This window comes from Mchenga conophoros, linkage group LG15, assembly GCF_057382185.1.
Source record: "Mchenga conophoros isolate Kocher_MC1m ecotype Shallow Benthic linkage group LG15, M_conophoros_male_GT1.1, whole genome shotgun sequence".
In the NCBI taxonomy this organism is placed as follows: Eukaryota; Metazoa; Chordata; class Actinopteri; order Cichliformes; family Cichlidae; genus Mchenga; species Mchenga conophoros.
This window is the reverse complement of record NC_140540.1, coordinates 9,828,063-9,851,513: the sequence shown is the minus strand read 5'-3', so window position 1 is coordinate 9,851,513 and position 23,451 is coordinate 9,828,063. Positions and strand designations below refer to the sequence as shown.

At 40.4% G+C, this 23,451-nt stretch overlaps 2 protein-coding genes across 8 annotated transcripts; both read left to right on the top strand.

The window, feature by feature from the left end:
- Positions 1 to 4,501: 4,501 nt before the first annotated feature.
- On the top strand, positions 4,502 to 13,931 carry jdp2b (Jun dimerization protein 2b). The gene is made up of 4 exons (XM_085246747.1): positions 4,502 to 4,652; positions 12,204 to 12,421; positions 12,737 to 12,841; positions 13,037 to 13,931. Exons 2-4 carry the CDS (start codon positions 12,227 to 12,229, stop codon positions 13,226 to 13,228), a joined length of 492 nt encoding a protein of 163 aa, XP_085102873.1. The 5' UTR covers positions 4,502 to 4,652; positions 12,204 to 12,226; the 3' UTR covers positions 13,229 to 13,931.
- A 1,342-nt stretch (positions 13,932 to 15,273) lies between these two features.
- LOC146557744 (leucine-rich repeat-containing protein 74A-like) lies at positions 15,274 to 21,754 on the top strand. 7 transcript variants are annotated; one of them, XM_085246741.1, is made up of 15 exons: positions 15,275 to 15,575; positions 15,852 to 15,971; positions 16,496 to 16,681; positions 16,763 to 16,941; positions 17,108 to 17,215; positions 17,346 to 17,439; positions 17,546 to 17,595; positions 17,703 to 17,784; positions 19,692 to 19,777; positions 19,863 to 20,057; positions 20,160 to 20,255; positions 20,471 to 20,599; positions 20,762 to 20,866; positions 21,022 to 21,107; positions 21,654 to 21,754. In XM_085246741.1, the coding sequence occupies exons 3-15, from the start codon at positions 16,510 to 16,512 to the stop codon at positions 21,673 to 21,675; spliced, it is 1,404 nt and encodes a 467-aa protein (XP_085102867.1). In that variant the 5' UTR covers positions 15,275 to 15,575; positions 15,852 to 15,971; positions 16,496 to 16,509; the 3' UTR covers positions 21,676 to 21,754. The 7 variants fall into 7 exon arrangements, with proteins under 7 accessions (XP_085102871.1, XP_085102867.1, XP_085102865.1 ...); XM_085246745.1 differs by lacking the exon at positions 15,852 to 15,971 and having other exon boundaries at positions 15,274 to 15,575; positions 16,488 to 16,681; positions 21,049 to 21,107; XM_085246739.1 differs by lacking the exon at positions 15,852 to 15,971.
- The last annotated feature ends 1,697 nt before the right edge of the window (positions 21,755 to 23,451 follow it).

Genomic DNA, 23,451 nt, shown 5'->3' with positions numbered 1-23,451 from the left:
GGACATCTGTGATACAGTTTTAAATAACCTGAGCTGTCGTGTGAGTCTTCGCACAATTAATAGACACGTTATGATTTAGTCTACAACTGTCTGAGATTCTTGGGAAAGAAGAAGAAAGGAAGGAAGGAAATCAAATGGAGTAGTGTTAAAAATAACATTTAGTGTCTGCAGCGTGGAGGTTAATGAGTCAGATTTTGTGTCTGGAGGTGTCTGGTTCACTGGGTATTTCCCAAAGATGTGCTGTTGGATAATATTACAGCAAAACATTTAACCTACGGAATTTATTCAGGCCAAGGGTTTGGAAAAGATAAAGAAGTGTGACTGAACTTGTTTATCAATTTTAGAATGTGATGAAGACTTGGAAATGTACCAAATGATTAGAAAGACAGAAAAAATAAATAAAAATGTTTACTTGCTTTTGGCAAAAAATATTTGGTTTTGCTTTACCTTGACTTTTGACACCCACGTATTATGAACTCTGCACGAGTTTGGCAGAGCAGCAAAACCACAAACTCCACTCACTCTCCATTAATCAGGGTGGCAGCTGCTCAAAAGTGCACCCGAGCTTGTGCTTTAATGCAAAGCAGGATTGCAGCAGACAAATAATAAAGCTCTTTATAGGCAGGCGTTGAGGTACGATTGCAAAGGTTTAAACAGGAAAGTAGCTTTAGAAACTTTGTGGTTTACACATCCTGAGACAGACCTGGATTTTCTTTACCAGCACCCTTTTTGGTCATTCCTGTGCACTGTTACACACTCACTAAAGATCTTTTTCCTTTAACTAACGTGCTCTACACACTTGCCTGTATACCACGCTGTGTTATTTTCTTAGTTTCATTATCAAGGCTCATTGTTTTCGTGAGTAACGGCTCTGTCTTCGAATGTCAAATGTGCACCATGTGTGTTCATGTAGTGAGTGACATTTCTGGCTGCCTCCCTGCAGGCACAAAGGAACCCGGCTGAAAGCCTACACCTGCAAAGGGAGTGCTACCTCTGTTTTAACCACAGACGTCCAGGACCCTCGTGTTTTATAATAATCCGTCTGGTCATGGACTCAGTTCTGCTTTATTAACTCCACATGTCTCCCCTAAAAATTTGTCATCTGCGTTAAGAGCGACTCTGACGCACAGTCGGCCCCGACCTGCCGTCAGATGCGAGGCATAAATCACAGCAGAGAACCAAATTAGAATCTAAAAAAAGGAACAGAGCGGGGCATTTTGGTGAGCCTCCAATAACTCAGCCGCTTTTTATAGGTCGAACAGTTGAGCTGGCATCGTGCAAAACCAAAACTGAGCCTAAGCTGATGTTGAAGATAAAAACATGACACGCAATAAGAGACAATGAGGACGGCTTGGTGTGTTAAGATAAGGTGCTTTTAAAGCAGTTTGAAGATTTACCAGAAAACAATAGCAGTGTTTGGGGGTGACAGCGCTGTTTACATCCATTTTCAAATTGTGGCACAACTTCTCAGCTGTATCTGCAATATATAAAAGGAGATGCATAACTCAACACTGCTATAAAGTGAAAGAGGGCAAAAAGCAACTCCTTGTAGTGGCAACAGTTTGTTTGTAGCCTTTTAAAACGATAACTGCACGTCCCTATAAGTAGAAATGTCCAGTTACATGTAGTTTCTGTTGCCCACAGTAGAGGGAAGCATTAGGATGAGGCTTTCAGAACTTTCTGGAACCACCTTTAGAAATATTTCAGCACAATTTTGTTCACGATTGTTCACAGGAATGAATAAAGAAAACAAAAATGGTCTTTCAGGGTAGCTATTGTGCAACTACCCTGCAGGACCGACTGTATTATTTGTGCAACAAACTTCCTTAACCACATTTTTTTTTACCTTCGTGTTGAACTTTTCTAAGAAAAGGTATGCTGCAGCTGCAGCTGTACCTTTGAGAGCCAAAAGGGTAAAGGGTGAAAAACAAGGTGAAAGAAGTGCAGTGAAACTGTGGTGCCAACTCTCCAAAAAACACCTTCAGATGTAGTTTTGTTTATGACACAACAAGGAAACTAAAGTAGAAACTTGACAACTGAAAAGCAAGTCGTCAGATTAAATTGAAAACAACAGGAATTACCTTAAATATCCCCTGAATTATACTGCTGTACTATAGTTTTTCCCTTAAAAAACATAAATCCCCTAAAAATATGTATGTGTCCTCTGTAAGTAGTGTACTTTATTGAATAGGTAGATCATACGCAATACAGGCTTCAAGTTTCCATATGACAGAGCCTAAAGAAGCCTATTTACAAACTAAAAGTGAAGTCAGAGATTCTGCTCATTAACATGCGCGTTAAAATCAGATATGAGGTTGGCACAAACTTTCCACTTTCATTCTCCACAGCAAACATGAGATCTTAGTTTTCAGTGGAAGAGTTCAAAAACATTTAATCTCCAGATGTTCAATTGAGACTTTTTTTTGTTTGGTTCTTTGTTTGTAGGCTGCAGAACTCCAATGTCAGCATTCCCTTTGTGAGGCTATGCTCAGACTAGGTTTTTCCAGGGATTTGCATAAAAATATTTTTAAATCTATGCTCAGTCAATTCTTAACACTTCTGCAAAAACACTGCAGGCTTATGTGATCTACTCAGCAGTAATATCACTTTAATAAAGATATTAGTACATGCAAGCAGTGTATATGCGCCACGTAGGAATGCCCAGGTTAAATAAGTGCTCCCACAAGATTAGAAAGATTACTTTAATTACTACGTTTAAGTTTTTTCCTTCCTCTTTCTTGTGAATACTAGTTAATGCTCATATTTTTTGTAGTCATTTTTATTTTCATTCATCAAGTGCAATCATATAATCTAAGAGATACGAAACAGGAAGGAAAGGCTGAGGTATGTCAAATTACACAAGACTGAGAATCAGTGGCAATACGTCTTATGGACTGATAAATCCAAATTTGACGTCTTTGGATCAAATCATTGTTGACGTGTGTTGAAGAGGTCAGGAGAGAGGTGCAACAGTGAGCGTCTACAGCCATCTATAAATCACAGGGCAGGTCTGTCAGTCAAAAGTTCAGACTGTGCTGAATAAAATATGAATATTGTGTTTCACTCTTGTTAGAATTGCACAAACTCAATTTCAGTTTTTGCCTTTTAAAGTGCATTTCCATTTATATTTGTGTGTTTCAATAAAACAGTGCACATATGTGCTGTTTTCCCAGAAAAATATAAAGAAATGGGAGCTCCTTCAAGATTTTTGCACAGTAGTTTATATCTTATTTATATTCAAATGAAAAACAACAGAAGGAAAGGGGAATGTTAGAGGCCTTAATGGTCACAAATCAATACATTTTCATATGCACTAAACTGGTAAGTCATAATTAAACCATGCATGAATTGCTTTCATATCTTTGGGCCTCTAAAAATGTCTTAAATCAGGGATGTCAAACTGATTTTACATTGTGGGCCACATAGTTTGATCTTAAGTGGGCCAGACTAGTGAAACTCACGTTCTGTCAGAGTAAACACAAATTGAATCTAAAGATCTTAGAACGGAAGAAGCTTCTCGGATGAGAGGTGGAAACCTCTTCAAGAAACTTGAAGAAGGCCAATCAAGTTTCTTAGATTACCATGACCTGGATGACTGAGAACCTTCACAGACATGCAAATGGAATCCTTAAGATATCCTAATATGAGAAAAACAAGTGTGATTTTAACAGCAGGTTACAGTTTTCTACCTGAAAAAGAAATGCTCCTGCAGTACATCTGTCAGCACAACTATATGGACTTAAAATATAAGAAATAAATGAAAGATAGAAGGTTCTGTAATTTGACCAGACTGCCCTGTAATTATATAAAAATGTGTTGTTGTTTTTTTGTTAATTTCCAAAAAAAAGCAGATGGTGCTATAAAAATCTAACTTTACCTTTTAATTGTATTATTCTATTATTATATCTAGTAATTATATTGCTTAATTACTCAGGCCAGTCTGAATGGCCATGGGTGGGGTCGTTATTAATGGGAAAAGCTGTAAAACGTACTAAAATAAAGTTAAAAGTCCGAAGTTTGTGATCTCTTTCACGTTGTTCAAAGCCATCCAGTAGGCGGGACTGAAGTCTTTGCACAGGCAGTCTCTGCCCCCTGGGCCTTATGTTTGACAACCCCTGTCTTAATTTAACAATGACTATGAAAATCTTTTTGTGTGTGACTTGTTAGCGCTGCACGTACTGATATAGTTGATAAAAACTGTCACATTGCAACATAACCTTTTTATTAAAGGCTATAAATAACTTACTACTTAGACTGGTAGTCTATATTTTTGTTGTTGGCAGTGCCAAACACCCGCAGCTAAGATGAGTGCGGTGTGTTTACAGTCACAATTTTATTTATTGACTCGTTTATTGCCGTGGCAGACGTGTATTTACCCGGGAGTGCGTATCTCTTTCTCTCCGTGTGTCCCCCGGGCTGAAACTTTCCTCTCCGCAGTCTGTGTATGTTTTCTTGTTGCTATGGGCGGGGCCTCAGTCGTCCTCCTATTTTCATCCATGCTTACGTCTGACGCAGCAGTTCCGCATTCCTGAGCGAGTTCAGTACTTAAACGGGCTGATGCAACGACCTCACTTAGTCCCAAAACCCCACATCCGACTCCTGACTCCCACACGGTCCTCCTAATACTGCGGATTTTTTTGGACCTACAACAGGTAAGTGTGTTAGCGAAGCGTCGAGATATGTGCTGCCGTTGCCTCCTAGTCTTTGTTTCTGTGTTCGTATTTAGCTAAAATGCCAGGCTTCGTGTTTTTGCATTTTTCTCACACTTTTTTTACTACGTTGTAGACATTTACCACAGTGCATTTTTTCCTCGGTATGTATTACAAATTCCCGTGATCATTTATGTACGTATTCCTATATTAAAACCTACTGTCACTCAGCTGCTCGAGAAAGTCCTAGTTTCCTTACAGTTTTAAAGTTTTCCGTGCTCCTACCGCAGAAGTCAATTTGTTGCGTCCGCAACCATTAAGCCCGTTGTTGTTACAACTGTTGTAGCAACTGTCGCTTTATAGCTCGTTATTTACAGCCTCGTTAGCTAAATTATAGCCCGCTTGTGTCAGGGTGTATTTTCATCTCGGGATTCTTCCTTTCTGTGTTGCTAAACTCAAGCGTCGGTTAGCTTTCTGAAGACAGTTATGCAACGGCTTACACTCATTGAGAGTTTCAAAGTTAACCGCTAGCTACGCTAGCCTGTTACAGCGAGCTACATGGCTCTGCAAGTGTACCCTTTCACTTTCAGCAAACATGTGTCTGAAAAGTTTTTGTACAGTCATTCTGTGCATTGGCGTTAATATCGGACTCTTAGTCCAGTCCAGCTTCTCCATGCAAAAATTTTGCAGGGAGCTGTAAGATAAGACGTGCAGGTCAGGTGTGCAGAATTAACACCCATTATTTATTTTATTCCTGTTTGGTTTGTCAGCCCCAAAGTTATTACATTATAATAACATAAAACAGAAACAAAACGGGGGAAACGAGAGAAAAGGTGTTTTTTTTTTTTGTCGGATCCTTAAAAACTGTCTTTAACATGACATTTTAACAACAAAATAAGGGGTCCATTGGAGATTGTAAAACTTTCCAAACAAAGTTGCATCAATTTAAGACAAATCTAGATGCGATTTATCAGAGATGCTCTCTTGAGAAGAAAATATCTTGGTGCTGTTAGCTCACCGTGAAATATAAGTAATGCAAATGAAGTGTGAGATTTCTTTGGGAGCATGGGAGTACAGCCAAGAATGTGTGTTCCTATTGGCTTACATTTGTAGTCTTTGCTTTGGCCCCCAAATGCTTGAGTATAGTTTTCTGGGAGCTGAGAGGAAACTCTGTTTGTGTGTAGGGGGGTGGGGGTTGTGTGTGTGTGTGTGTGCACGTGCGTGGTGCTTAGATGTATATTTGCATATCAGATAAACATACTCCAACCCTTGACTTTTTTTTTTTTTTTACTACAGCGACTGTTTGTTTTCCTCTTGCTGATGGTGTGAGCTACTGAAAAACACGCCCTTATCAACTTCTTCTAAAAAGATTTACTGTATATGTAACTGTATCCAGGCCAGCTTATCTGCCCTTGTTGACCTCAAGGTTAGAGGCCAATCGTGGAATTGGAAAAATGATTGGTAGGGGATGGTTGTCACTTGCAAGTTCATAGGTTCAGCTTTTTCCTATATGGAGGTGCATACCGTTCAGCGGGTGCAGCGTACAGCTATATGCCACGCAGGGGAAACTATTCGTGTGTGCTCTTTATATACTGTATGCTTCCTTTGTGTCTGTGTCTGTGTTTGTGTGGGTCTAAGTGAATGAGCATGTTGCAGAGGGTTTAAATGCCCCAGTGCCTGCCTGGGCACATCCGTAGGATGGTTTCTGCATAAATGGAACGCTGCAGTGGATTAATGGGGAAGGGCTGGCGAGCCGACAGGCAGCGCGGGGCCGACGGGGCTGTGAGGCTGGACGTGGGCGCACAGTTTATTTTAAGTAAAAATGCCTTCCAGTGTGTCTCTGGAGAGCTAGAATTGCCAAGCTGCACCTCAGTACACTCAATAGACAGCAGACGCATTGCAGGCGAGCGAGCCAACTATGCAACAGCCAGGCTCAGTGGTGCTAATACTAAAATGCTGGGGGAGCAGCCATTCACTGCTATGGGTATCACATTATCAGTATCACATTGTAGTCCCCCATAAGCCTTTCCACATGGTTTGTAAAAACCTTTTTGCCAAGGAGACTAGATGCAAACTGTGGAAGCAAACAGCCACATGTCCAAAGGTGTTACTGAGAGAAACACTGGTGTTTCTTATAAAAGGACCCTTTAGAAAAAAAAAGATTAATGGAACCCTTTGTGTTAAATGTGGAGCTAAACATAAACCTTTTAGCTTCTAGTCTTTGAGAGGAATAAAAGCACTGAACGGCTTGTTTGATCGCTCCAGTGTCTGCACTGTACAAGTGTATGCTTGACATGAGGCGGATGAGGAAACACTAGAGGACAAAGTATGAAACCTCATTAAAGTGACAACCACAAGTTACATAAGAACTGAGATTGTTTCAACAGGCAGCATTAAATCTAATTTTCTGGACTTGGTTGGCCAATATCATGTTGTCAGAGATTGCACAGGACTTGTCTTGGATTTGTCATAGATGTGAAATCCATACGTTTAAAAAGGCTTTTGCCAGCATTTTGCATTTTGACTCCTTTAATCCGTGTCTGAGCCAAGCCTAAGCTTTGTGCCATGCACAGTCTAATCTTGACTTACAGCATGGAGGAAAAATAGTAACGTTATAATAACTCGACCAGGACCACCCAGATGCAGAATATAGATGTGCGACTGTTTGAATGGCACGAAGCAGACCAAGCAGGAACACAGCCAAAGATCACATACTAATGTTTGAATGATGGCAGCCACAGCCTGCATGCTTTGTGCATATCTGCAGGTGTTTAGTGTTTGGATTTGCCTGGAAAAAATGTCGTTCTCAGGTCAAAGTCTGCAATAAAATGCAGCAGTTAAATGGGCTTCTCTTGTGTAATTTCAACAAAAGATAAGCTCTGCATGTGCTGCACTCCATCCCACTCACTCCAAACTGTAAAGGAAAAGTATTGCTATTACTAGCTGTGGACTGAATTGCTTTGGGAGTATTAAGTCAATTCCATAAGAGGAATTTCTGGTAAAGTTAATGTTGTCTCGGCAGCTATTTAACCCACAAGAATACACCCCCCCCCCCCCCCCCCCCCAAAAAAAAAGAAAAAAAATCACTTCCACTCATCTTCCATCAGACCAGCACCTATTAATCCCATGTCTGCGTCTTGTCCTGTCCCTCCAATGAAAATATAATGAGGGCTTGGAGGAATGTTGACACTGTATATTTGGACTGTCCTGTTCTTGAGGAAAGCTGGTGCCTAATTCCCTGGTTTCCTCAGAGGATTGCGAAAGGCTGTAACTCAACACACAGCCTGACTGAGTGCAGACGGTAATGATGATCTCCTAGACCTTGGCCGGAGATTGAGAGTGTTCCTTGGCCACAGCCTCTATGCTCATTGCTCATTTTCAGGGCTCATGTTGAGTTTAGAGCTGTAGAAGCACTTTTGCAAGGTGTGCACTGGTGTGTGTGGCCCGTGCAACGACTTAATAATCCAAAATTAGACTCTAATAGTGTGCTGACAAATGGTGGCAAAATGGCATCAAGGGAAGCATGCATGTCTTTCCCGTAATGCAAGCAGTTTTGACTTCTGTTTTCAGTTGCCATAGTGGTTGCAGTATTATGTACAGGTAATGAGTAGCCTATGAAAACCCCTGTATCCTTGCTCTGACCATCTCAGGCAGTCTTTAAAAAGAATGAGGATAACGGGGCCTCCAGTCATGCAGCTGGTCTATAAGAGCCTGAATTCTTTGGTACTTCTAATTGCTTTCAGGAAATGGACACATTTGGCCTAGCAAAAGACGTGAGCACGCACACACCTTCAGCTAACTCGCATGCAGTTAGATTGGCTCTGGGCTAATGCCAGAACCTATATTTCATAGCTAATACGTGATGTTTCCGTTCACCGCCCTTGGCTTCAGCTCACGTCCCCTCAGTGAGCTAGCGGTGCCCACACTGCTGCTGGTGTTGTGTAGGTATCTTTGTCCGAGGCTGCAGTGGACCTAAAAGCTGTGGCACTGGCTTTTCTGCTCGACTGCAAAAGCACAGTAAGGCCGTTGCATCATCAAACGCTGACCACTAATCTTTGGCTGCAGGCTGCTGCTGACAGAAGAAAAGGAGAAAAGTACCCTCTTTTTTGAAAAATGTAAAATTCACTTTGACTCATGCTTTTATGTATAATTACACCCCGCAAGACATGCATCAGCAAACTTTCCCTGTGTTGTACAGATGAAGCTTCTGTGAGGTTTCATGTCTTAAGGCTTGAATGGGTGTTGAATTTGCAAACGGGGATTTTTTTTAGACACTTGTGTGGCAGACGGAACAGATTAAACACAACAAACTTTCTACTCAACTCAACTTAAAAGTCATGTTTAACTCAGAACCGAGACACATTGAGTGCCTGTTATGTGTTAGAGTTTACAGTGGAGCTTAATTGTGTGGAATGGTGTATAACTCAACTTTCACGTCTCCTACTGATAGTCATCTTCTTTTATGCATCATTTCACCTTTGTCCTAGAGGCTGCTGGCAAAAACTGTCTCTGCACACTTTTGATTTGTGTGATCTCATGTTGTGCAGTCAAATGTGAGATTTATTTAAGCTTATATAATCAGCGCCTGTGTATGTCTATATAAGAGCTGACTTCAACTGCATGTTTCAACACGCCGTACTGAGGAATGGGGGATTTTCCTTGTAACGTATCTAACAGTGCAGAGTTAGGTTACACTAGGGTGTGTTGAGCCAGTCCAATCGACATAAAATAAGATTATACTTGAATTAACATATTTTCTTCAATGTCAGCTTCCCTTGAAAAATTGTTTGTCCAGGTTGGAGCCTAATTTGAGTCTGTAAACCAATCCTCACTGTCTGGCCAACTTTGATATTAGACTCTATTTTGGCTCTAAGAGCAGTTTGCTCAGTAATTCCTAAAAGAAGCTTCAGTTCTTGTGGCTTTCCTCTCAATCCGGAATTTAGTTTGGATCCCGTCTTTTGAATTCCATTAAAGTTATTGATCAGCAACTAGCTGTGCAGCGCTACTATTGTCTGTATTTCCTTGTTCTTACACACTCTTTCTTTAGAACGAGTTGGCTTTGGCACCCTCCACTCCACTACAACACTCCTGTGAGTTTCAGAGAGGAGGAATTTTGTCTGAGGGTTTTTTTTTCTTAAACCAGGGCTGTCTTGTTCCTTTCCTCTCCAGCAAAAACAACAGGCTGCTGCCAAGTGCAGTGTAAATGGGAGTATACATAGGGCGAGAGAGAGGGGGCAGTTGGGATTTAAGTAATAAAATGCCTCATGAGGGACTGGCTCCACACATCAACTTGTCCTTGGGTTTAATACATAATGCAGACTTCTGAAAAATCAAAAGAATTAGCAAGATTAGCTTATTTTTACTGTGCGTGCACTGCATCTTTAGTTTAAATGTGATCTGAAGTTTTAGCTTAACAAATTTATGGTTATAGGGCTGTTTTAGACCTGACCTCTGCACTACACTTGATGCAGATGGTTAAATGAATGAATTCTAGTGCAAATTAGACAGACAAAATAATTTGATTTATTTAGTTCATATATATCTCAGAGGTTCATATTGATTGCTGGATTCGGTCTCCGCCATGCACGACAGTAAACTCTAGTGAGCCTGTAAAAACACTTTGGGACCAGCCCATGCATAGGGTGGAGTACGTTAGAATAGAGTTACATAACCCTGCTTTTTTTCATTACCTCTTCCATGGCCTTTGTAATACAGAAAGTCTTTCAGCCCAGCGAAAAAGGGGTAGCAATGAAAGAAAAACTTTAACTACTTTAACTTTAAATACAGTCAGCCTGTCAGCTAGTTACCCACCAGCAAAGTTAGCTGTTTTTGTAGCACTTCACAATACACGTCTTTGTTGGTTTGGTGTGAGAGGTGCTTTGTTCAGTTGGTGCCTAACCTGTGGAGGTTCGGCTACGGCTGAATGCCGAAGAAGCAAATGTGAATTAAACTGTTAACGCTAAAGTTGCATTGATACCATCTGATACCATTTGCAAGTTTGGCTGTTGAGCCTATGTTTTGTCAGTGTACCCAAAGAAGTTGAAGTATCAGGTGTGCAGGAATTTAGTCAAATAGATTAGATCTACTTGTAATTCCCTCTGAAAAGGTGAAATAGTCTGCCAGTGTTTTGCTTACAATTGCCATTTTTTGGGTGCCTTTATTTTCTGCTCGAATGCGGAACAGTAAGAGTAAAGTCAGTGGGTCTCAGTTTGCCTCTCCTCAGAGATCGCAGGGATGGACAGAGTAGAGTCGGTTCATGTTACACTGTTCTCATCTGGAGCATTTGTTTTTTATTTGGCCATCAGAAGTTTTCCAACTCTCTGCCTTACAGTAATTAGAGAGACGTCTTAATTCTCCAGCCACTTCCTTTATGCCTGCGTGAATGCTGCTTTTTCTCCTCTGTCCTTCATTCCTGCCTGATTACATTAAAAAGTACTGTGGTCAAACCCTCCAAAATACCCCAAATTGTTGGAAGAGGGGTGGTGATGGAATGCATGAGTGTTACCCAGCTCTGTTTTGGCACAAATGCTTTTCATAACTTTTAAAACCTTTTCATGAGGAAACAAAACAAAAAAAAATGAACAGAGATCAAAACTTCTTTGTAAATTATCTGACGGTAAAAGACGATAGTTAAGATAAGATGGATCTGTGTTTTAGATCAAAAAGCTTCAAAAGCTTTTTGAAAAGTTTTATTCGTTGCTTCCTTTAGCATGTGAAGCTACAGCAATGAGTATGTCGCTGCTTACACTGTCTGTGTTTGTGTGTGTGTGTGAGTGTGTGTGTGTGTGTGTGTGTGTGTGTGTGAGTGTGTTTGGGTTTTTGTGTTTTCTTTTCTTCACCCGCTGCCTACTGAAAAGATAACACAGCTGTCAACACAATCATTTTGAAATCATTCTTAGAAACAGCAGCCAGTATTTACAAAGATATTTGATGACGAAGACAAAAAATGGTGAAAAACGAGTGTGTGTCAAAGGCAAGCTGTATAACATCATAATAAGACAAAAGATGCTGTCAGATGGCTGCAGTATAATAAGTATAAATGTTTATGTTATCATAATGGAGTCAGAAAAGGGGGGGGGAATCCAAAGAAAAATGCATGCACCCATGACATGGTTTTTGGTATGAATAAAACCGTAGCTATCAGTACAGATGCAGGGATAGATCAGATATAAGGTAGTGGGCTGGAAGACTTTAAAAAATTAAGTTAGTATTTATAATCAATATTTCTTTTCCTTTGTCAAAGTGAGCAGAAATTGATAACAAAGCATTATGATTAAATAGAAAAAATATTAGTATTGGCACCATGAAGTCTTAAAAAAATTTGTTTTAATTAATTTCATTATTTCTTCTTTTAGAAATAAAGATTTACAGACTCAAGTATTTAAAATAGGTGTGTGCACTATGCTTCTCTCTGTGGTGGAGAAAAGAAAGCTGAATTTTCACTGTCAGCGAGTTGTTTTTAGGCTTGACTCTCATCCTAATCATCCCCCTCTTCCTCTTTTCTCTTTTCCTTCCTCTCTTTACCCCCTCGCCTCTTCCCCTCCCCTCCCACAGCGGCGGTGGTGGCCGGGTTGGACATGATGCCGGGACAGATACCTGACCCTTCGCTGGCGGCGGGCTCCCTTCCCAGTCTGGGCCCACTGGCGGGCATCTCGGCCACCACGCTCACCGATCAACTCAAGCTGGCTGACTTCCGCCAGCTGGGCACCATGCTGTCTCCGCTGCACTTCCTGGGCAGGCTGGGGAAACGGCCGTTGGCCATCAAGACAGAGGTGAGGAGGAAGAGAAAAGAGGAAACAGAGTGTGTGAAACGTGAATGTCATGGGAGTATTAGCCAATCAAGTCAGGCTTTATCGTTTTATCATTAAGAGTCATTTTTGTCTGTCACCCAAGTATGGTCACAAAAACAGAAGACATGGTAGCAGCCAAAGTGTCAAACTCATGGCTTCAAATCAGTAAGCCAAGGGGTAACCTCAGGGTGGCTGTGTCCACTTTTTTGTACAACCTGTGATTGAAATGGAAAAATAAGAACAGTAAAATGTAAAAACCTCTTCTGTTTTAATATTAATGATACTTTGTATTTGCAGATGGATGAAGATGAAGAAAGGAGGAAACGAAGACGAGAGAAAAACAAAGTTGCTGCAGCACGATGCCGAAACAAAAAGAAGGAACGGACTGACTTCCTTCAAAGGGTGAGTTCATGATTCAGCACTGCACGCTGAAGAGCAGAACAAAATCATTTTTCATGATCTCAAACCACTTATTCATGTTTGTGGTTAGATTAGTTTTTGTCCTCAAATTTCAATATCAACTCATTAAGCGTAAGATTGTCCTCTGTGAGGTGTTTTTTTTCCAGTAGTATGTACTAATTGAATGCCTTTGTCCAGGAATCGGAACGTCTGGAAATGGTGAACTCGGAGCTGAAAGCCCAGATCGAGGAGCTCCGTCTGGAGAGGCAGCAGCTAATGGTGATGCTCAATCTCCACCGGCCGACATGCATCGTGAGGACCGACAGCGTCAAAACACCTGAGAGCGAGGCCAACCCACTGCTGGAGCAGCTGTCCTCTGAAACCAAGTGAAAAAAGAGAAACCAGGGAAGTTCCTGAAGCCCAAACTAGCACCACCGTGGCTGCCGTTTATATGTTAACATAACTGGCAATACATTTCTAAAGAAGCACTTGAGCTCCAAGCTGGAGACTTTTGGAGACTTTGTCCAAAGATCTGAGGTTGTGGGGCTTCCTCAGTACTGCTACACGAGCTGGCTCTGTCCATTGGAAGACTGGAAATACCCAGGTTCATCTCCACATTAAGTGTTGTTGTTGATACCCGCTGTGCCTCGTTGTTACTTCAACCATCTCTACAAAAAAGGGACCAATGGAAACAGTAGAGTATGACTGGAAACAGCGCTGAGGAAACACACTAATATCACTATGGTGCTCTGTTACAAAAGCCCTGCGTAGATTGTGTGGCATTGTTTCAGTGCCGTGTTCTGCAGTTTTCCTAATGTATGCTAGCTGAAATATACAGGTGTAGAGTTATTAGGATAAAATACTCATTACAGATACACCAAATGGAGTAGAGGTTTTTTGTTTTTTTTTCAATGTTTATTTCTATACCCTGCCTGGACGATGGCAGTTACCGGTTGATCCGATTTGTGGTGACGCTGGCGTCATGAAAAGCACATATACACAAAATGTTTACACCCTTATTTTTTGGACTTGTTGTCTGTCCATTATTGTACTTGTTTTATACTGCTTTCTATACATAAACATATATGAAATGCTTGTGAATCACTTGATGTGATTTGTCTTTCAGTCTTTGCAGTCTGTCATGTTGCGCTGTCAAACAGCTGTGAAAAGGAGTAGAGGCTCCTCAGCTGAGCAGTATTTCAGTGTCTGTTCTGCATCTCTCTTTATGTATAAACTGATATCCTGAATAGATTAAATTTTATTTTCTAACTACAAGAAAGACCTTTTATGTTTTCCTTCCATTACGTTACACCTGTAAAAATGCAATATTGCAATATACTGAAGTTGAATTTGCACCAGCCGGTCATGACACTAGAATTACAGAATACCAAATGTTGTGCAATCACGTTTTCTTCAGCGCTATTCTTCAGTATATTGCCAAAGTCAGGGCTTTACTTTTGTTTGCACAACTCTGAAAAGGTCACTCATGCTTTTATTTCTTCGAGCCTTGATTAACATAGATCCCTTTGTTCACTGCTCACCGCGAGAAATGACAGACGGCACAGAACTAACCCGACAGCAGACGCCCCAGTACCTGCTGACGATCACTGGCTGCCTCTTCATTGTAGAATTTATCCTAGTACTTTATTACTGTTTACAAGAATGGTGTTTATTGGAACATGTATTTTATTAGTATATTTATTAGAACGGACTCTTTTTTTTTTTTTTTTTTTTTTTTGTGAATATGATACCTCACAAACACTTGGAAGACATTTCTTTAAATTTAGCACAAATATGCAATTGAGCTCAAGGATGAGCTAATTAGATTTTCATGGTCAGAGAGGAAAGGACACTGTGACATATTGCCTTGAGAAAATGTTGACTTCAACTAAAGAACGAACTGACTAGTAAAGAAGTGAAATCATGAATGGGCTTCTCTAGCTTCTCTAGCTCTTGCTGGGACACATAATCTCTCACTTAGATTTCTGAGATGCCAAAAAGCAGATTTAGTTACAGCTTTAATGTGGTCAATGAAACTAATCCTTATCCACGGTTACACAGAGATTTATCGCATGAGTTCTTTAGCGCACAAGCGTCCACAGTCAAATATCAGTCACTCTAACCTCATGACGATAACATTTTACACAGGATAAAAAGGATACACAGGATACCCACATGCGTGTCTACTATAAACAAAATCAAATCAAAGCTCTGTGAGAACATTGGAGTCAAATACGTGGTGATTCTTTCCTACAGCCTTTGCACTTAAGTGTTAACAATTAGTAATAAGAAGCAAAAACACGTCTAAAAAAGGGTGCGGGAGATTATTGCAATAAAAGAACAACTCATATTTGTGGTTATATTTTACCCCATTTGGTAGAATTGGTAGTCTGACTGTATAAAGGAGTGCTTTATACAGTCATTGGTCTCTCCCACGTTACAACCACATCCGGTCTCATCTCGATAGGGATTACGGTGAACAGCGCCATCTAGTGCTTATCTATATAAACGAATCAAAGTCTTCACTATTACCATACTTTAAACCATTATTAATTGATATAGGGTACTTTTCTTTCTTTCTTTCTTTTTTTAAAGATGGAAATGGCCGTTTCCAGTGTGCTTCATTTGTTTTTATCGATAATTTTCCGGCCGCCCTCGGATCTTTCATAACTTTCCTTCTCCTGATCAGCCGTTGGATCATCTTCTTAACACTAGAAAACGACAAATTTTTTCCCAGGTAGGCGGATTATTCCTCTGCTATGAACAATAATAAAGGTCTGACAAATAGGATTTTATATAAAAAAGTAAGTATTTGTTTTAATTCCGAATAAAACAGTGTTTCCCCTCTTCTGCTGATCTAACTGTTAACTGCTTGATAAAATGCAGTAGTAGCTAGTTAGCTGGCAGCTCTTCTTCTACCTCACTGTTAAATAAATGCGCTGTAAAGTAAGTCATGTTAAGTTCAGTAGATCTTTAAACTTCATGTAAAACTATCCGTGTGTTGTTTCTGCAGGTTTCTCTATCAGGTTCACATTGCTCATGGAAGTAGTGCATAGCCAGGGGCGTTTCCAGGATTTTTAAATGTTGGGGAAGACAGGAAGTCTGAATATTTAAGCTGATGGAAATACCAGGAGTGGGTTTTTCATGCAAAGATATTTCAAGATTAAGTTCAGTTTTCACTGATGATTGTTGTCTAAAGATTGCCCACAGCCCAGTGTGCTCTCTGCTACTGTGGATAGTGGTGGTAGACTCGGTAGCTTTAATTGTGCCCCATTTTTATATATTTTTGAAGGGGTGCCACACATAACCTTTCTGACAGTTGTCAATATCTGTACATGTTTAGACTTTCATCTCACTTTGTCGGTCGAGTCTGGGTACTTTGCATAGTTGATCACATTTTCTTCTTTTATTGTAGGGCAGTTAAATAGAACTCATCTGAATATTGTAAATCATGCACATCCCTAATAAATTCAGTGTAAAGACTTTCATGTGCAGCTCTTTGCACTCATATAGATGCTAAAGCCTAGAAAGTGGCAGTGCACAGGAGTTTACAAAAATTACACAATGTTGCTTAAACAGTCTAATAGCCTGCAGCAGTGAATCCTACCTGTCTGCTCCTCTTATGTTGTCTTCCAAACATACACTTGAGGTTGTCAGGATCTTGTGCCGTGATGAATAACATCCATGAAGACAGTGTGGATTTTCAGTCCAATTCACAAGAGGAAAAGCAGCAGCTCTCTGTTCAGTCAGTCCTGTCCAGAGGATCCCAGGAGGAAATCAAGTTCACTAAGGGCCAAGCAGGGCACAGTGATGATGAATGCAGTACTGACCTGGAAGACGATAGTATGTTCATGGAGCAAAACAATTCCGTAATAGTAGATGTGTTTTTTATTTACCCGTCACGTCTTCTTATTTTCATTTCAGTTTTCACCTCCAGCAGGAGATTGAATTTGTCCCCATCAGACGTGTATCTAAAGGCCTGCAAGCAGACAGGAGCCGTTCCTGTTTCCTACATCCTCTGCCACTTGGATGATGCTATTCTAGACCTGAATTACTATGGGCTGGGACCTCTGGGGGCCAAAGCTCTGGCTATCCTTCTGAAAGTAATCCTTTTTTCTAGCTATTCATGCAATCCCCAAATTAAGATGGTGTAGGTCATGCTGGATCAAGTTCTGGTCATGTAATGAGTCTGTAACATATTTCAAATGAGTTTGTACTTTTTAAACAATATTGTATCATTTTTTATTAATTTATTTTTTAATGTTTTAGAGTCACGGTGTAGTCACCCACCTCGAGTTGAAAGGGAACTCACTTCAGGCTGAAGGGACACAGTATCTGATGGCGATGCTTTTTGAAAACATCAGCATTCAGAGTCTAGTAACGACTTTAAAAATATCACATTCAAAACTACAGTTTTGTGTAGATGTAATCCTCTTGCTGTATGTGCAAGAGAAATGGCCTTAATGTTATTTAAAAAACAAAAATCTCAATCTTGTCTTTTCTTCAGAATCTTTCTGACAACAAGCTGGGCCTTAAAGGAGCAGAGGTTATCTCCAAAATGCTGTCAGACAATCGTAAGCTCAAATCCATCAACCTCTCAGGTGCTCAGCCAAGTCTTAAGCTATGCTGACATGAACTTCTGTCTATCACTGTAATACAGCAGCGAAATGAAGAAGGTAATTCTCTCATTTCCCTTTGTTCTCTTAGAAAATGACTTTAGTGACGCTGCAGCTAAATGCTTGGCAGAAGCATTAAAGGTGAGTGCAGACTGCCGAATGCCGCATAATGAATTACACATGTCTATATGTGTCACGTCTATATATGCTTTAAGCTGCAATTCAGAATTTTGTTTCCTATCTAACAGAATGATTTTGTGGTCAAAGAGCTTGACCTCAGTTACAACTGCATCTGCGATGCAGGAGGAGAAGACTTGGGTGTCATGTTAGGTACAGATCATCTCTATTTCTGTTCACATTAGATCCTTCAAATTAATGCAAAGCTTTACTTTTTTTTTTGTAAATTAGAAATTCTAATGATGAAGCAGCTTTTGACAATTTTGGAATAGCATCTGGGCTTTAAGCGTTAGGGTAGAAACAAGCTATCCTCACTTTGGAACATCCAGCTGTAAATTTCTCTCTCTCTGCATTGGCTCCCTGTTAAGTCTAGAATTTAAAATTGTTTTCCTTACAAACAGCATTTTGAATAATCAGGCCGTATTAGGACAATATGGACCGTGTAGTACAGCGGTCCCCAACCCCCGGGCCTCGGACCGGTACCGGTCCGTGAGTCGTTTGGTACCGGGCCGCGAGAGTTGAGGCTCAGGTGTGAAATGTATAGTTTTCAGGGTTTTTATCAGTTTTCAGCGTTATTTTGTTGTCGTTTTTATCGTTTACTTGGTTTTCCTTGGGCTTTTCAGGTGTGTTATGAATAAATGTTCTTTTTTTCGGTACCAGTACTAGTTTTATTTTGTTGTATTTATCCGCGACAACCTTAAAGGCCGGTCCATGAAAATATTGTTGGGCATAAACCGGTCCGTGGCGCAAAAAAGGTTGGGGACCGCTGGTGTAGTACCATATTGTCCTAATAGAGAACTTCACTCTTCACTCTCTGGTGTTTCTCTACTTTTAAGATTTGACTTTTTGATGAAGTTTATAGTTAGGGCTGAATCAGGTGACTCAGAAGGATCCCTTAGTTACTTGTTATAGGCACAAACTGCTGTGTGACTTCCTGTGATCCACTGAGCATTTCCTCTCCGCTCACCTTGTCAGCACTCAGCATGTCGTTAGATTCGGCCTTCTCTCTCTGCGAGTTGTGCTCTCTCTCCCATCACCCACAATCAGTTGCCACTGATGGCTACCCCCTCCCTGTTTCCGTGAAGATAGGAAGTACCTTGAGGCAATTTTGCACCGTATAAATAAACCTTCATGTGGGAGGACACCTCTGTAGTGATAACAAAGAATATTATAGATCATGCAATGAGAGTCAGGGAAAGAAAGTTGCTAAAAAGCTGAGGATTATAGCTTCTTATTAGTAGATATACTGTGAAGGCTGTTTGAGCATTATTGTTCTTGTTGTTGAGTTTCCTTCCATTATGAAATATAGTCAGTGTGCCCTTATGATATTATACTATATCATTGTAGTAGTTTAAGTATTTTAGAGAAAAAGACAAATTCTGCTGCACGGCATTGATTCTCAAAGTGGGTGTTGTAGCCTCCTGGTGGGCTGTGGAAGTATTGCAGGTGGTTCATTTTGTGATTTTTAACTACCGGTAAAAAGTCACATTATATATTTACATACATTACATACATTTCCATACATACAGCTACTATTTAAATAAGAAATAGAACTGAAACAAAAAAAAGGGGATTTTAAAATAACACATTTTTTAATTTTCTGACTGTTTTTGGTCTTGAACTCGAACTTGAATTTATATCTCGTCAGCAGTAGGGAAGAAATAAAACTGAAGCAATGGCTGTCTGGTAGTAGAAGTAAAGCCAGCAGAGCAAATTAGCAGGCAATCAAAATGCATCAACAAAACATAAAGAACTAAATACTATATACTTCATCTTATTCCGTGTGATGATCAGATGTACTTTGGTTGGGCAGCATTTGATTTTCAGCAGTTTGAAGTCCTGGATTGGCTGCTGTACAGACTTTCTAAACTAAAGTAATTATGAAAACAAACAAGCAGGCCTATAAAAGAGAAATGTGACCCACTGATATATTACTTAATAGTAAAGTATTAAGTATTCCTAAAGTATTTCTTGAACTTGAGAAAATTTTACATGTAGCTTGTAGATTAGTCTCAAATGTATTGTGACTTTGTAAAAATGTGTATTTCACTTCCTTGTAGCAGAGAACATCGGTATTGAAGTCCTAAATCTGAGCTGGAATCACTTTCTTATACGTGGCAATGCGGCTCTGATTGCTGGTCTAAAGGTGACTAAAATGACACACTCGAGCAAAGAGTTCAGTTTTGTTAACTCTCGTTGCTGACCTTCTCTCCCCCCTTTTCTTTCCTCAGGTAAACGCAACACTGAAGCAACTCCAGCTGTCGAACAGTGGATTTGGCCGTCCAGAGGTACAGCTGATGGCTGAAGTGCTGCAACAAAATGACACACTTGTGCTGCTGGACCTCAGCATTAACTGTGTGGACGATGAAGCTGTAAGGCTGCTCTGCCAGGGCCTGGCCACCAACGAAACCCTCGAGGTTCTCAAAGTGAGTAAAAGACTCCTGCAGCAATACTTCATTGTAACGATTTTAACGTCATTGCACCCTATGAATTTGAGATCATGTTTGGTCTTTGCGTGTGCGTTTCAGCTCTCTCGCAACCCCATAACAAAAATCGGAGCCGCCACGCTGCTCAGAACGGTTAAAAACAACATGAAATCAGCACTGGAGGAGATCGATATTTCTGTAAGTGCCGCGAAAGAATATAAGCTGAGGTGTAAATAAAAGTAGTATCTGTTTTAATTTACAGTCTGTTTTTGGTTAATGACGCATTTGTTGTAATTTTGCCTCTGTACACCACCGCAGTGGAGTACATTTTTGTACACAAGCCCCCAAAAGTAATTAGATACACAATCACAATATTATATGATCATAATATGTCTGTGACTGTGTGAGTGCAGAGTGTGCTTGTCTGTGAGACCTTTGTGGAGCTGCTGGAAGAAACCCGCGTGACCCGCCCTGCTCTGCGGTTCCAGTATTATATTCTGCCCTCCGTCACCAAGAACTTATTGGCACTTGGGATCTTTAAGGTACATTGTCAAGAAGGCTGAGAAAACTGGTGATGGGAAAAGATGGGAAAATCAATAAAATCATTTCTGCTTTTTCAGTTCATACTTCAGAAGTCTTAGCAGCCTCTTTAACATGCTTTCAACTGTAAAACAAGATCTCTCTCTATATGTTTTTTTCCGTAGAAGTTCTTTGAAGAGCAAAATAAGAGCATCATGGATTTCTTCCAGGCTCTGGACAAAGAGGGAACCATGAAAGTCTCCACCTCTGCCTTCAGGAAGGCTGTAAAGGTCAGGCTAACGGTTTGTCATGCTGCAGTGATAATGTAATAATGCACCTCATGAGCAACGATAGCAAATCTATGACAGAATGTTAACTTAGTAAGTTGTAGCTCCCACTCTTGCGTGAATGAGCGATTGGGAAATTGAACTTGTCACACATGCAGGAAGCTAACATACCTCTGGATCAACAGCAGCTTGGCTGGTTGGTCAGGAAGTTTGACAAGAACTGCACGGCAACCATAGTGTACAGGTTAGTCTGCAAACACACAAACAGCAGCACATGATGACCCCTGATGATGTCTTTAACAAATGCAGTTCATTTATTCTAGTTTGCCTGGGTTTTTGAAAACCTGGACAGCACTGAGGTTAAATAAAAAAAGTTTATTTTCTTGTTCTTTTCATTTAGAAATCCAAGTTTGACAGAATCATCTTAACTTGGGCTTTTTTACCCCGCAGTATTTTCAATAATATTTTTATTGTCTTCATTTGAACACAGAGTTCAGTGAGGTTGTTTTTTATGTGTGGATGATAGACTGTATATAAATGATGGACGTAGGCACTGTGCTGTCATTGGTTAGTGATGTCCCATTGTGAAATCTCAAACTAAGCTGCTTTGCATCCTGTTTCATCCATACATCCATTTTAAAAACAGTCTGGGGTGTGAAGTAAGCCTTTAAATGTAATCAGGGGTGTTTCAAGTTAAACACTTACTAACTGAGAAATATCTTCAGAACGTCGTCTGTCAGCCATGAATATAATGTCAGGTTCTCTTTAAACTGTGTCTCTATTTTTGCAGTCAGCTGACTGAGCTGTCATAGACGTGGAGACACAGTATCACTAACAGGAAGATTTGGGAGGGCTGTTGACATCTTTAAATAAATGTTGTTGGAGTTTATACTTGATTTTCTCCTTAATATGCAGTAGTTCCTTCATTGATTTCTAGTATAACTTTCAACTAAAAGCACAGTTTCGCAATTTTTTCACAGTTTTAGCTAAATCCAAATCGGTCCACTTCAGTGTGTACACTTGAACCTGTGACATCAACCAGCTGCACTAACCTCAGTGCTGTGAGCTGTGGCTCGGCCGGCGGGGTCCTCTGCCTCATTCTCTCCATCCAAAATAATCTTCTGGTATGACAACAGAACAAGAGGAGGAAGAAGAAAAGAGCTGGGGTCCATATCAAAGGACAGAGGCGACACAAAGAATAGGGCCAGATGCGAGCCAGTTGTTTCACCACATTCGTTAGCTTTGAATGAAATGGCCCGCAAAGGAAACGGTACACTTATGAATATGCATGCAGAGCATTACTTATGCAGGCCCTGCCGAATGGGATTACTATTATTATTAAGAGTGTGCAGAATTGAATTGTCTCAAGGTGCGATATCGAGCAGCGCTATCGGTTTCTGCCAGGTGGCTCCAGATGCAGCTACAGAGGAGACAATGACACAACGCACGGTCTCATCTGCGTCGGCTTTTTGTGTCACAATTAAACGGCTTTTTGTGATACAACTATGGGTGATCAGAAGATGCGTCACCCTTTAAACTGACAGTTTAATTATCATTATTCTTTTGAATATTTTATCAGAGATTTAGCTTTGTTTTGAAACCTTTAAGTGAAAGGAGCCCCAGTTATTAGTTTTTTAACAGGCATGTGTTACAAAGAAACTTGGAGTAACAGTTCCATAGATTTGTCTACGAGATGAGCTACAGGTGTCAGCAAACCACCGTCTGTTTTGGTTGGTGCTTCTTTCACTCTTTCTGGATCTTCCTAAACATGAATGTTGACCTCTATGTCAACACCTGGGCTTTATTGTCAATGCTGCTGAAACAGGTTTTGTAGAATCCAGATCCAGACTGAATCCAATTTTGAGCCCATCTGTATGCTTCAGTATGCAAACTATAGGGACTAAAGTACTGGGCCACACCTCTTCGTCTTTGAATTTAAGGGGGGTTTCAGTCCTTTTCCACATGAAATCAAGCACCCAGCCTTGCAGTCTACGTTTGCAAACCTGTGTGAAAGAACGGGTCGTTCTAAAGAGCTCACTGAATCCAAGTGTGGTGTTGTAACGGGATGCCCTTGTCAGTTTGTGAAATTTCTTCCTTCCTAGATATTTCACCATCAACTATAAGCGGTATTATTGCAAAGTGAAAGCATTTAGGAACAAGTGCAACAAAGGCATGAAGTGTAGGAGACAGTAGCAAAGGCAGGAATGTGGACCTGAGAGTAAGGGATCAGCTGTGGAGGTCCCTGGAGGGAGCAGCAGAAAGGAAAGAGTAGATTTTTCATGCATTAGTGTGAGGTTGCTTAAAAAAAACCTAGAAAAAAGTCACAAAAATCATAAACTGTATTAACAAACAGTTTACCTGCATCTGGTGTTTGGCAGCTGGATTGTTCCAAGCAACATGAAGAACTTGCCACAGGTCTTTTGTGGGCTTCAGGCTTTCACTCCTTTTTACAGGACACTGTCTTCTTGTTCTAACTGATTCTGGCTCAGTTTGGCTTTTCTGTCATGCTCATTGATGCTAAATGAATTTGGGACCAATCAGAGGTTTCGCCGATAAGACTGGAGGATGAACTGAAAAAAAAAAAAAAC

What these genes read in the sequence shown, in the direction of transcription:
- jdp2b (XM_085246747.1), top strand. Translation starts at nt 12,227, where the DNA reads ATGATGCCGGGACAGATACCTGACCCTTCGCTGGCGGCGGGCTCCCTT. An exon ending in CGTTGGCCATCAAGACAGAG is followed by an intron (nt 12,422 to 12,736) that starts GTGAGGAGGAAG and finishes TTGTATTTGCAG; the next exon opens with ATGGATGAAGATGAAGAAAG. An exon ending in GGACTGACTTCCTTCAAAGG is followed by an intron (nt 12,842 to 13,036) that starts GTGAGTTCATGA and finishes GCCTTTGTCCAG; the next exon opens with GAATCGGAACGTCTGGAAAT.
- LOC146557744 (XM_085246739.1), top strand. Translation starts at nt 16,510, where the DNA reads ATGAATAACATCCATGAAGACAGTGTGGATTTTCAGTCCAATTCACAA. An exon ending in GCTTGGCAGAAGCATTAAAG is followed by an intron (nt 17,596 to 17,702) that starts GTGAGTGCAGAC and finishes CCTATCTAACAG; the next exon opens with AATGATTTTGTGGTCAAAGA. An exon ending in AGACTTGGGTGTCATGTTAG is followed by an intron (nt 17,785 to 19,691) that starts GTACAGATCATC and finishes ACTTCCTTGTAG; the next exon opens with CAGAGAACATCGGTATTGAA.